General features: G+C 40.2%; 1 protein-coding gene across 1 annotated transcript in view; it reads right to left on the bottom strand.

Annotated features, from left to right (window-relative positions):
* The window catches only part of LOC122775900 (cadherin-6-like), a 98,622-nt gene that overhangs the window by 17,352 nt on the left and 67,676 nt on the right, over positions 1-13,594 (bottom strand). The window contains exons 8-11 of the mRNA XM_044036118.1: positions 12,612-12,748; positions 10,318-10,439; positions 3,832-3,949; positions 1,905-2,156 (exon numbers count right to left, since the gene is read on the bottom strand). Of these exons, the coding sequence (XP_043892053.1) occupies positions 1,905-2,156; positions 3,832-3,949; positions 10,318-10,439; positions 12,612-12,748 (629 nt within the window). The remainder of the gene's footprint in view (positions 1-1,904; positions 2,157-3,831; positions 3,950-10,317; positions 10,440-12,611; positions 12,749-13,594) is intronic.

The following is a 13,594-nucleotide window of genomic DNA, read 5'->3' as shown; positions in this document are numbered from 1 at the left end:
GACACCGCTTTTCAGCACTGCCTCTGTGTGTGTGTGTGTGTGTGTGTGTGTGTGTGTCCACTAAGTCTGCAATGACTGCACCTTCAGAGGCATAAATATGTATTCATTTTTCTTCCCAGCGGCCCACTGGACTGTGACCACTGCATGAATAAGAGGATAAGTGGGGATGTGGTGGCAGATGAGATGCGCTCATTTCCATACAAGGTTTGATTCTGATGAACAGCAGCCGACTGAAGCCCTGAACCGACATTGTTTTCCATTACAGCAAATGAGAAAGTGCAACGGCTGCTTGTGTTAACGACGCTGTACAAATGGAAGCAGCTAACAGGGCCCGTGCAAGCGCGATCAAACACACACTGCACACTTTGTGCGCCCATTTCATTTTCTATTTGTCCTTTGAGCTTTTTTCTGCTGTTTGACTTTTATGCAAAACATATTTTTTACATTTCCACTGATTGTTTAATCTCTTGATTTTTTTTTTTTTACACAATGTTCGTTTATGTACAACGTTTCTGATTTTGACTTCGCTTTATATCCTTCTTACTAAAAAAATGCCACCGAATAACTTTGGCGGACGTCTGGGCCCCTCGACAGCGCACAGAGTTTGGGAACCTGTCATGTAGCGTAGTGTGTGACGCATCCCCGGAGAAGGAAAAGTTTCTCTTGTTTGTTTGATTTGTGTGATGCCACAGGAGTTAAGAGTGACCACAACACGCTGAAGTCTCCACTGGCTGTACCGTCTGTTTTACAATATTAAAATACGAAAATACTCTTTCCTGGGCAGTTTTTCCACTGACATGTTGGCATGTTGGGTCATCAGTGACAAGCACCAGTGTGTCACTTCTGTTGCCAAAACTGTGTCTCGCTCTCCAGCCCAGACTAAATTTGCAGAGTTTTCTGAAAGGACAACTCTTAAGTCCATATTCCAACTGTTCTCTTTTCTCTGTACCTCAGTACCTCACTAGTTTCTCTGAGAACCACTGTTAATTCCTAGCTTACCTAAGAGTAAGTATGTGAAAGGCTACATTTGGTTCAGGTTTAAGTTAGCTAAGATGCAAGTTAGCTACCATAGAGTTGGCTTGGGTTAGGTTTAGCTAAGCCTAGATGAGCGTTATCTTAGGTTTAGCTTAACTCTTATGTTAGCCTAAACTTAATTAAACCTACATTTGGTTTAAGTTGGCTAAGATGCAAGTTAGCTTACATAGAGTCGGCTTGGGTTAGGTTTAGCTTAGCTTAGATGACAGTTAGCTGAGCAAAAGGTTACATTTATTTTCGTCCTTTTTGCACAGGTATGTTTATAAAAATAATAATTTAATCTGATTACCGATAGGTTGTGCTGAAGCCCCCGTACGTGTTAAAATACGTTTTAACACACTAATGGAAAAAACAGCCTAAATGCTCAGTGTTGTAAGGATTATTTGACCAGTGGGAAAGAGGAAGAACTAAACACAATAACAGGCAGGTCTTTCTGAAGTGATAACGACCTGCAATAAAAGAAAAAAGAAAAAAACATTCCCTGCTCCTGACCTGAGCCTTCTCTTTCTACGTGTGTTGTAGAACATATGTAGTCTTCACCTAACATCACAACTCAGAAGATTGTTTAGATTGTCCAAATGTGGGCTACTGTAAAGATGTGGCCTCCATAGAGCTGATCCCAGATATTCCTGATATAATATAAAAGGCTCATTCTGTGGTAATAAACAACAGCAATTCACACAATCAAGTGAAAGTCTCTCATAAAAGAACCTGTACAATTTTTACACACAGGACCTTGAAGCATTAAATCATATCAAGTCATTCCATAATAAACACGGAATTGTATTGTAGCTCATTCTCTTAGTGAGAGATGCTCTATTTGAAAGTAAGGTGCACACAAACACACATACACATCCTCTCATACTCACTCAGCAGTATGATGGCACACAAGAGGATGGCGATGAGTGCGCCGGTGCTGAGGCCAGGAGAGCTGCTCAGAGCCTCGGGATTACACAGCTCCATGTTGCCTTCACGGTCGCAGGTGCACACTCTCACAGTCAGCGTCCCTGTGCTGCTCTGCATGGGGTAGTCGCCATCAGTGATCACCACGGGAACCAGGTAGATGCTCTGGTGAAGACGACTATAGCTGGCGCGACGTGTCAGGATGCTGGCAGTGTTATCTGAGATGGGAGGGGGGAAAAAAGTGTGTTAGGAGATGACTTCAGCTCACCTGCAGCGCATCATAGCCTGACACTGTCAGGAATAAAAATCATGTTGTTGCCAGGGTGAAAAGAGACGTCTCTGACAAGGCATTAGTCACTAATTCTCCCTCACTGTAGAGACAGAGTGTTGAATTCGATTAGTTTTACAAGTGAGGGGGAAAAAAGGAAATAGCAAATAGCAGGGCGTGGTGACAGAAATGATTAATCACCTGCCTCAGTGCAATAAAAGGTTTATAGTAAATTAAAACACACTGATGAACTCTTGATTCAGAATGATATAAATGTTTGACTGAATTTTTTTTTTTCGGTTTTGGTTCACTAGGAAACTGTTGCTAAATTAGACAATGTCAGGAAAACAAAAGGCGAGACAAACACATAAGACAAGACAAATAATAATGGGGTGTGATTCTTGACACAAAGCCATTTCTTACCAACAAAAGCAGAAAAGAGCAACTTTCATATCTTTAAATTAAATCCCATCAAGATTTATGAGGGGAACTAAGTTTCTACGGACTCTGGACAGACAGTAAACACTGGGATTTCCAGTACTTTTTTTTAGTACCTGCTCTGACAAGGATCCAACGAGCTGAGTATTTTAGCTGTACTAAAATTAACTGATTGGAACGAAAATTAACTGATTCTAATGATTCAGTTACACCGAAAACAACTGCTGTATCGTGGAAAAGCAGTGGACTGTAAAATGGATGTTACGTGAAGCCCAGGGATGAACATGGAAGTAGCAGATAGCCACCAGGGGGCGATACTGCTGCTTTCATAAACAAAGTCCATTGACTAACGGGAAAAATAACCTAATTTCTAACGTCAGGAAACAATTTCCTGAGGAGTTCATGTTTCTCAATCACTAGTTTCAGGTCTTAAAATAGATGATTAATTCGGGCACATATGAGTGGAAATTGTGCCCGATTGCAAACGATGTCTGTGAAATTCACGTTTTTTTTAAAAAAATGGACAAATTACAAATCAATAGAAAATAATTTTACAAATTTGAAGACAACGTCAATTTAATTTTTGTTAACGTACAGGCTCAGGGATAGATCAGCTGTTATATAGAGTCTATAGATAGAATCCGTCAGAATTAACTCAGTGTTCGTCGATGCTGAATTTAACGTAATTGTGTCGAATCCAGCATCGAGTGACACGTGGAGTGAAAGCCACTGATTTACTGATTCAAATAAATTCAGCCTGTCAGACAAAACACTTTACTGTAGAGCGAAAAGTGAAAAGTAAGAAAGAACATTTGCTCAGAAGGAAAAAAAGCAGCAGCACTGGTCGAGGTAATTATCTCCAATTATGAGCTCCATATCTGCGAGCATATTCATTTTATGAGATTTGTACTGATACGGCTTTTATTGATCTTTGTTGTGTTCATTTATTGAAAGCCAGTTTCTCTTGTGTGCCGTGATTCTTTAATAAACCTTGATGTGAGCGTGAGATGGCAGAGAGTGATATTTTCTGTCCTCCAATGACTTTTTGTTATTTGTTCTTTTTAAACCACTCGGTGGAAAAAAGCTCTTCATCCTGGAAAGCAGCTCACGTCGAGTGTCTGACTTTAATGCGCTTGCATCAGATTTCAGTTAATGAGCGAGTCTGCGTCTGCTCGAGTGTCACTTACCGCCGTTGTCTCGGACGGTGAAGTTGCTGCGGTGCATCTTCTCAGGAGCCAGACTGAAGAAGAACTTGTGTCCCGACGAAGGCTCGTCTGCGTCGACGGCACTCACCGTCTGGATCCGCTGTTTGGAGACACACAGACGTGCATTAACATCAAAATCCCAGTGGACGTGAGTGAATTAAGGGCAGGTAGTTGAGTGAGTGAGTGTGTGTGTGTGTGTGTGTGTGTGGGGGGTTATTGTTTTCCTTCACAGTGAAAGTACACACTGCTGTGATGTAAGCCTCGGATATTATCGGGATCATTTGTCTTATTTGTCTGTGCAAAGTAAGATATGAATTTATCTGTCAACAACACGGCTCTTTGGATGATTTATTACACTTGTCGGGGGAAAGTTAACTGAGACACAAACAAATAACAAAACAATGAATTTGAATTTATTTCACTTACTTTATCATGTATTATTTGTCAAATACATAGACTGGTTCGCAGGGGGAGTCTAAGCAGGAAGTGACATGTTATTATACCTCCACCAGGGGGCAACTGTGCTGGTGGCAAAAGTAAGAGTTTGAATGGAAGTCTGTGGGAATATCAGCAGACTTCTCATGTGATTTCTAACGTCAATAAACATTTTCCTGAGGAGTTAATCACTCGTTTCAGCTCATGGAGAAGATGAAGTATGGCTCAGGGGACACGGTGTGATTGACAGCTGGTGTTAAATCCAGATTCCCGAGGCTACAGCTACGTTTTCTGTAAGGAAATTATCAAATTTCTATTTTACTGTAGCATTTTTGTTGTCTGCTGCTGTTTTCTTTTACATCTGAAAAAAGTGGGCTTCTATCTTTTTGACATTGTGGTTTCTTTGCAATCCTTGAGGTTGTTTTTTTTCCATTAAAACCTTAACAGTTTGAGAAGTTTATTTCCGTGTTCCGATGTTTGCAGCATTAATGACAATTTGTCGTCGTGAAGAAACTTTTTTCTTTTAACATGTCCTTTCACATCTGCGCATGGTGAGAGCGTCACACTCCACAATTATTATCTTTTGAGTGAAGTTGAAAAAACCTAAAGAGCAGATCACTGGATTAATCTCTGTGCATTAATGAGTGTTGAAAGGATTCATATTTGGGAAAATACTGGATCTGACGATTGTTTAAACTGCTGCTGTCACAATGACTTTAGAGATATAATTACAGCCAGCATCTTCCCGTCATTTCTCAGTCAATGACGTTTCCTCTCAACTACAGTCGTATTTCATTGAATAGGAAACACTCACAGAGAGATTAGAGGCTTTAACAAAGATCTGTGCCAATCACACGCACACACACATTACACTGAACAAATCCAGAAGCAGGAGGAAGCGGCGGAGGATATTTAGTGAACAAATACTGATGATTAACACTGATGGACAGATGAAAGGGCAGAGGAATTAAAGGATGAACTGGTGGCAGGATGACAAGGATGTGCGGAGATTAGTGGCAGCGAGCCACCGCAGCGAAGAACGTCCAACTGATCCTGTGTACATGTGTGTGTTCGTGTGTGCATGTCGCCGTCAGCGCTGTAAATCATGTTAGAGCTCACATGGGTGATGACATATGTAGGAACTGGTGAAGAATTGGTGAAGTTGTTGCACCTGAAGGTCTAAAATGGCCGCCTCACCAGAGCTGATACAGCTCATGATATACAATCAGATGATTGTACACTTATTATATACAGCTATTCCAGCTTCAATTTCAGGCAATTCAAACATATTTGCAAATACATTTTACACAATGGACCTTTAAGATAAAAAAGGTATAAATCAGCTGTAAATCACGTTAGAGCTCACGGAGGTGACGACACAAATGTAGGAGTTGATTCAGAAAGGCATTTATTGGTCGAGTTGTTGTGCCTGAACATCATTGAGCCCCTCACCCTTTCCTTCTAAGTGTGTGAACCTTCAGTTCGCATTAAAACCCAAAAAAAGATGTTTTAGACTACGGTTAAACCATGGGTGGTCCAAAATGGCTGCCGCTGTCAAGCTAAGATAAAAAGAGCTACACTTCCTGAAACAGAAAAGACAAAGTGGCTGCCGGCAGAAGGAAACTCAGAGACTTTATACTCTGGAGTGGGAAGGTGAGCTAATGAGAACAGCTGAGAACAGTTAGGGAACAGGTGTGGGCAATCATGGCAGGAAAGTAAAACAGGAAGTAACGTAATACCACCTGTGAGAGCAGGACAACTTCAAAACAAAAGTCTTAGTCTGAAGTTTTAAAATGACAAACCTTACAAGGTTGTACACTTTAATCACATTAACTGAAATCAATCAAATTCAGAATTTTTTTATAAAAATGGGTTAAAATATTCTGTGCTAATATTCAGTCCGGCAAAGTCAAAACTATTGTGTAAAGTCATTCTGTGAGGAAGCTGGAGGGGGAGCTAATTAACGTGATTTACTGTACGTCAGGACAGGAACTGCTGCTTCAAAGGCTGAGCACGAAGAAAAAAAATACTGGCACTCAGTTCCACATGTAAGACTTTGTTGGTGTGTTGCTCCTAAACCCGAGAGACACTTTGACCCACATTTGTCAAACACTACGAGGGTCAGTGTGGTCGTCATGGCGGCTGATTCCATGTGTGTTTGACGGTTCATAAAAGGGGATTACCAGCTTAGTTTAGCCTCTTGGACTCGACATGTCCCCTAAGTGATTCATAAAAGCATCGGCGCACAATAACCGCAACACCACCTGCTCTGGGCGGGAGCTACAGAGCCAGAAGAGCTCAAAATCTGTGTTAAAGGTCATTCGAGAACACTATTCCATGGCGGTATGATAAGTTATGAGTTTTTTTGTTTTACATATCCAGCAGATGGTATATTAAATAACAATAATAAAGTATTTTATGTGCCAATTTCAGTATTTCTGGACACAATATGAATTCTGACAAACTGGTAACTGTATAACTGAGGTGGACTCATTATGTCATCATGATTACTATCATGGTCCTATATTTTGGGTTATTATGGGTCTGCCATTACGTGTTATTTTTTAAATGATGTGTTATTTTACTTTTATTTACTATATATAATATATATATAGCAATATTGTGACTTATTATGTGTACATTTCCAGTGCCAGACGGTCAGCATACAGGCAGTATTTGCTCTCAATGTTAATTAATTACTTTATTTACTAATTTGAAGGATAATTACGAACCTTTGACATGGAGCTCAGCTAAAATATCCACATGATTGACCCTATAGTCTTGTGTGTCAATCCCTGTTGTGATTTAAGGTTTGGGAGTGAAAGTGGACGCTGACAGCTACTGTGATGGATTATCAAAAGTGAAATGATCTTGTTTCTCAAGTTTCTTGAGTTAAAATTATTATTATTTTTTTTAAATCTAATCTACTTTTTTCCTCCTTACATTGCACTTCTGTCCTGTCTGCCTGTCATTCCTCCCCACTGAGAGCACCTGCTGGCCGAGGTGACGCAGTAATTAGCAGCCACACTAACATTAATCAACCGACTGCTGAAGAAATAACCTGTGTTTAAAAATTGGAGTGAGTAAAATCTGTGCCTTTTAAAAAGAAAATAATCCAAAAAGTGTTTTGGTTTCAAGAAGCACAGACACTGACAGGAAGAATGTATTTTGGATTAACTATTGGTTTTCCCACACAGTTTTATCTCTACCTCGTTTGGTATCAGTCACTTCATAGCTCCTCCTCAACGTGGGCGGAGTCGCCATAACATGGCTGCGTGAAACTGCCGTGATGTTGTGTTATACGCGACACAAACACACAAACCAGTGACTTGTAAAGCAGTTGTTTGTCCGTGTAAAGGCTCCGGTATACTAACACACACATGCCACACACTGAAGTGGTGTACTGGTATATTCGCGCCTCAGGGTCCTGTAGTATCTGACTTCACCATCAGGTGGCGGTACAAATCTGCGAGTTATATCATTGTATAAGTGTACCAGAGCCTTAACTGAATCATTAGAATCAGTTGAATAAAAAAGACTTGTTCACAGAGTCGTTCAGTACTTCCTGCATGACTGGAACACAGACTCTGTCTGACACGGTCACTGAACTGAAATACCACTGAACGCGGTCGTGTTCGCTGGTTCACCAGACTGCTCTGCTAAATGTTGAGATTTTAGACATTTTCTTTGCTAAATGTTTAAGATTAACGCATGTTTTCAACGCATGTTTTCAACGCATGTTTTCAACGCATGTTTTCAACGCATGTTTTCAAGACTTTTTAACTGATCTGCAGTCCGGCATTGTTCGCTTTGATTCTTGTGTCGGACGTGACGCTCACGACTCTTCCAGTGACTACACTCTCTGACCAATCAGTGGCTCAGCTCACTTGGAACCTCACCAGTGCAGGTACCAAAAAAAGTACCAGGTACCAGGTACCAGGTACTATCACTGATGGAAAATGCTGATGCTGTGGTGATCCAGGCAAAGAGAAATGGATAAAATTCAGACAGAATTCTTTTCTTTTTCTTACACCAGTGACGCGGTGGAACTGTTACCGATGGTGAGTAAAGTAAATGTAAAGCGATTTTAGAAGGTGTTTAAAAAATGCAAATTCCACGTCACACCCACTGAGCATCAGATGTCACCCGTATGTCGTGACACGAAAAAGAGTGAGGATATCATTTGCATCCCTCTCAGGAGCTGAACATTTTTGCGTGTGTTGTGAGATTCGGATAGGAACGGTGGGGATAGAAGATAGTAGTTGCCTCGCTGTCTCGTCTGTTTTCTGGGAGAGAACAGGCAAAATAATCACAGGTTGTGTTTACTCGGATGGATAACAGCAGTAAAGTGAAATGATCAGGTGGCCAAACTGGCAAAAAAAACATGCTTTGCATTTGGCACGTGTGGATTCATGGCTGGTAGACGAGACGAGAGCGCTGTTGACATCAGGTATGAAAGCAGCAAAAAGTGTTGTGTGGAAAGATACGATTTTGTGTGTCCTGCATTACTTGTTTTTTTTTTGTCTGGTGAAGAAACTCTTGCTCTTTGCTTCGTGTTATTGTCACAACTCTCAAAATCAAAACATATGACAATATTACATCACAATAACACACAAATAACGATATTTCACCAAATTAGTAAGACTTTGAACTATGCTAAAAATATCGCTCACTGTTCATGACAATAACTAACAATCACATTGAGTGCTACATTCTGTCTGTGATCTGTTGACAGCTGGAGGTGGAGGTGTTCCCATTATAACTTGATATTATAGCGAGTTCTACCATGAGAACTAGGATGTGAAGAAGTCCTACTTTTATCTCAAAGTGTCAGACTGATATCTAATCAACAAGTCATGTCATTTTGGCAGTGAATACACATATATATATTTATTTATTATATATATATATATATATATTTATATATATATATACATACATATATATATATATATATATATACATGTGTACATTTATATATATATATACATATATCTTTGGCCACCTTTTCAAGAATTAAAATTAAAATGCAGACTTTGACTGGAGGAAGTCAAAGTGAATACCCAAACTATAACTAAATACCCAGGAAAAGACTTATACTCATACTTGCTGATACAGATATCAGAGCTGCAGTTTACCACCTGCAGCTGTTTCAAGCATTTGCAAAAACACAGCTATCCAACTGTGTTACAAATATTCTGCTCCCATAAGAGAAGAAATAAGCAGTCAAACGCATGACTCGGCTAAAACGATGTTGCTGTTTTTTTTTTTATCTTGGGAATTTTTGACGCGAGAGAAAGTGGCCAAAATTGCAGTAAATGCTAAGTCGCACATAGTTGTTCCGATTTCAAACAAACTTGGTACACGTGTTGCGCTCATGTTTCCAAACTAATTTCTAATGTATTTCCATTAGCTTCGCCCACCCATAAGTCAGCCATTTAGGAAAAACAAAAATGGCTAGCCCACATTTGAAGAAACTCGTCCAAGCACATTTGAGCTAGCCACATCAAACTCGGTCCATGTGTTCTAGACAAGTTAATGATTAAAGGTTTTCGGAGGATTTTCTCTACATCAAAAGGCGTGGCCTCAGAGCTCCGACAAATTTGACGTTAAAATGGCACTTGACACTTGAAAGCTTTGACGTGAACAGAACTACATGAAATTTCTCACAGGTCAGGGAACTGCTGCGTGGCGATGCAAGGGCCTAGCATGACTGTGTGCAGTCCTAGTCATTATTATTATCATCTTTCTGATATTTTGATCAGTATTGGACCAAAACTAAATGGCCCATCCCTCCAAAATAAAGGTATTGGTTCACTTGAATTTTAGACACTGGACCTTTAGCTGAAACCGTTTATCTTCTGTGCTTCTACTGATTTTGGCACCTTACTTTTGCTGCTGATCAAACCTTTCTCAGCTTCAATGTTGGGAATATAAGACAAACACAACACTGTTATGGTATTTGTTCCTTTTTTCAAAAACACGGTCTGTTAGACCTACAGAAGAGGGATAAAGCGATAAAGCGGTATTTACCTGACCAGCCTTGGTTCTCTCACAGACGAAGGTTTCGTACACGGTGGCGAAGGTGGGCGCGTTGTCGTTGATGTCCAGCAGGCGGATGTAGACGGGAACATGGCTGCTCTGACGGGGATTATCTGAAGGACAAACACCAGAGCGGCGTCACACACACATACACAGAGTTACCCTTGACAGAAGAAGTTGGAGTGGAGACACGGACTCACTTATCTCAGTTTTTGAGAACATGAGATGAAAAATACAAACATGAAAAGCAAACAACAACAGTAACCTGTAACTTTCACAGCGTGTTTCACTTCAAGGAAGGAAACCAATCAGGCTTCCATTTCACACTCGTGAAAGAGGAGGTTTTTTGATGTTAATGAACCCTGAGAGTTGAAATAAAGAGATTTTCGACAAACATTATTAGAAATTAACAGCGACTCACACTTGGCAGCGCAGTGTGACCCAAACAAAACATAGCCTCTTCTGTTTCAACACGTTTTTTTTATCCCTTACACTGACTGTAGAGTGAAAATGAAGAGTGAGATGTTATATTGAGCCGGGTTTATACTTGAAATGACATCATCACTGCTGTCGCAGCTCTATGTCTCTTATTTCTATGATTTCTATGAGTTTGTTTTCTTCTATGATTTTGTGTTGGTGATATCCAAATTTCCACCTTGGAGAACAGTTGAACCTTTAACGCAGAGGTCTCAAACTCGCGGCCCATGGGCCACATGTGGCCCACCACTTCATATCAAGTTTTTCCTGTATGTTTTCAAGATTATTTTTATTTAACTATACATGGTTCCATCAACCAAAATGCTTTTATTATGAAATTCTGTGAAATATCATCAGAAAAAATTCTGCAAAAAGTTAGATTTTTGTTCTTTCACTTTCCCGGCCCCGACTGTCCAGACTAGATGCTCAGTGTCCCCTAGGTCATTTGAGTTTGACATTTGCTTTAACATTTTTTACCCATAAAGGGCCAGAAAATGTGCTGTTGCCCATTTTTCCTAGAATAATCCGATATTTGCCAGTTATTTACAATTAACTGCATGTTAAAATACTGTTCTAACAATTTAAACTGAAGAAAAACAGTCCAAGTACAGTATAAGAAATATTTACAATAAAAGTCTCTCAATGCAGGCCAAAAAATAGAATAAACGGAAACTATGTACAGGTGTTTTCCCACTCTCTCTCTCTCGTTCTCTCTCTCTCTGGCGACAAAGACAGAGATTTGCTGGAAATTACTGTAATAACCACATGTTGGCTTTGACGTGCAACTTCTCAACTTTCAGAAACCGTTGGATTTTTTTCTGATGGCTCAAACTGTTGCGTAATTATGGTAAATGCAAAGTGCACTTGTACAAACGTGTCGTCAATGATACGCTTGGTGTTAAAGGCTTGACTTCTATTCTATTCTATGTCCCACACCTCTGAAGCAGTTCCAGTAACGCTGCATCAAACACGGCTGGTGACACGGAGACGACCCAGAGCTTTTGCACATTTCCTTTTACTGCATTAATTCCTTAATTCACTCACACAGCGATTCGAGGTGTGAGGTGCGACAACAAAACTTAGGCGTGAAGATCAGAGACCACTACAGGGTTTTCAAAAAGTGACTTCCTTCAATTTGTTCTAAGATAACACGTAAAAAAAACATCAAAACAAATGTTATCTGACCAAGCCGGTTTATCCAGACAGGTATATTATAGCATATTTACATTGTTTCCTTCTCTTTTGGTTAAAAAACGTATTGATATATGGGTATATTCTCTCTAAGAGTCCGATGGACATCGTCACAGATGGACTGTTTATGTCTGTGCATAAATAAGATGCATACATAATGTCCCAACACATCAATTATAATAAATAATGAAGTTTTACTGTGAAAATGAATCAAAAATGTGGGTTTTAAAGTTCATGACAAACATGACAAACACTTTCAGGGAACTTCAGGGAATTATACCTCAAAGTGTGCATATCTTAGATATTTGCTGTAAATTAGGAGCTCACAAGTCACTCCCTCTGTTCACATAAATGAAGTTGCGTCACTCTTGTTTTACTTGAGTGACAGCGAGAACTTTAGAGGAGGCCATCTCTTAAAACTCCACACTCGGCTAAATGAGATTTTGTAATTTGAGGTGAACAGATGCTTCGCTGCTTCCCACTCAGCGGGTCCCCGAATACTGTAATTAGAGGCACGCCCCTTCTTGTCGAGTTCCCTCCGTGATAAATGACTGTGACACTCTGTCTGGCCTCGTACATCGATACATCACATCACATCTGCCCCCTGCCACACTCACTGAACTCGGTGGCGATGACGGAGATGTTGTGCCAGGCCGTCTCCTCTCTGTCCAGACGCTTGAGCAGGAACACGGAGCCGTTCCCCGGGTGGACGTTGAACAGGCGGTCCATGTCGGTGCGACGGTCGATGGAGTACCTGCAAAACGAAAAAGGACAGCGAGGAGGTGAAGACGTGAGGATCCGCGTTTGCAGAGCCTCGCCGGGCAATCGCAAAACAGTAGAGGAGTTGATTTCTTTCAGTCTAGGCTGAAGTTGAGCAGTAAAAAAGAGAGCGGTGATGGTGTGGAGTTCAAGTTACAACAAAATAATTTAGGGTCGAAAACATCTTATTGCAACTTCTTTGTGATTTCTGTTGTTGTCGATGTTCTTATTGTACCTCTGTTCTGAAAAGCAGGCTCCGTCAAGCAATACTATCAGTACTACTAACGAGGGATTGGGCGGGGACAAGAAGTATTAATCACATCAAAGTGCTTATGCAATTATCCAGCCTGTTTACAGTCGTCTCACTTCAACGACACAATGTTGTGGTAGCCTCCGTTCGCTTTAACATAAAACAAATCACTTCCTGTGTGCAGCGTGGCCGTGTAGCCTGGCGACACAAGCTCTAACCTGAGAAACATATAGAGATATATAAAATATAAAACGACATTTATTAAGTGTGGGAAGAGTTTATTACTTTAGCTTCTTAACTTTCTTTTCTCGCACTGAGATCAGAATATTATCTTGTATCAGCTTAATGTCAAAAACTGTTCCAAGGACAAGACGTGTACAGTATGTGTTGATGCAAATTAAGGGGAATTTTTCTTAAATATTTCTTCTCCTTGACTTTGTGAGAAAGAGTAATCTTTTCACAGAAATAATCATTATAAATGTCAGACATAATAATGGTTTTGAGAGCTACAAGAAGCTCCTTATCTTGTTTTTTTGGAGATCTTAAAACCCACCATAGAGTGCAGAAATGTGTTGTTCAAAGTAAGGAATG

The sequence above is a fragment of the Solea senegalensis genome, linkage group LG1, assembly GCF_019176455.1.
Source record: "Solea senegalensis isolate Sse05_10M linkage group LG1, IFAPA_SoseM_1, whole genome shotgun sequence".
NCBI classification, from domain to species: domain Eukaryota; kingdom Metazoa; phylum Chordata; class Actinopteri; order Pleuronectiformes; family Soleidae; genus Solea; species Solea senegalensis.
The sequence above is the reverse complement of the archived record's forward strand: the minus strand, read 5'-3'. Positions and strand labels throughout refer to the sequence as shown.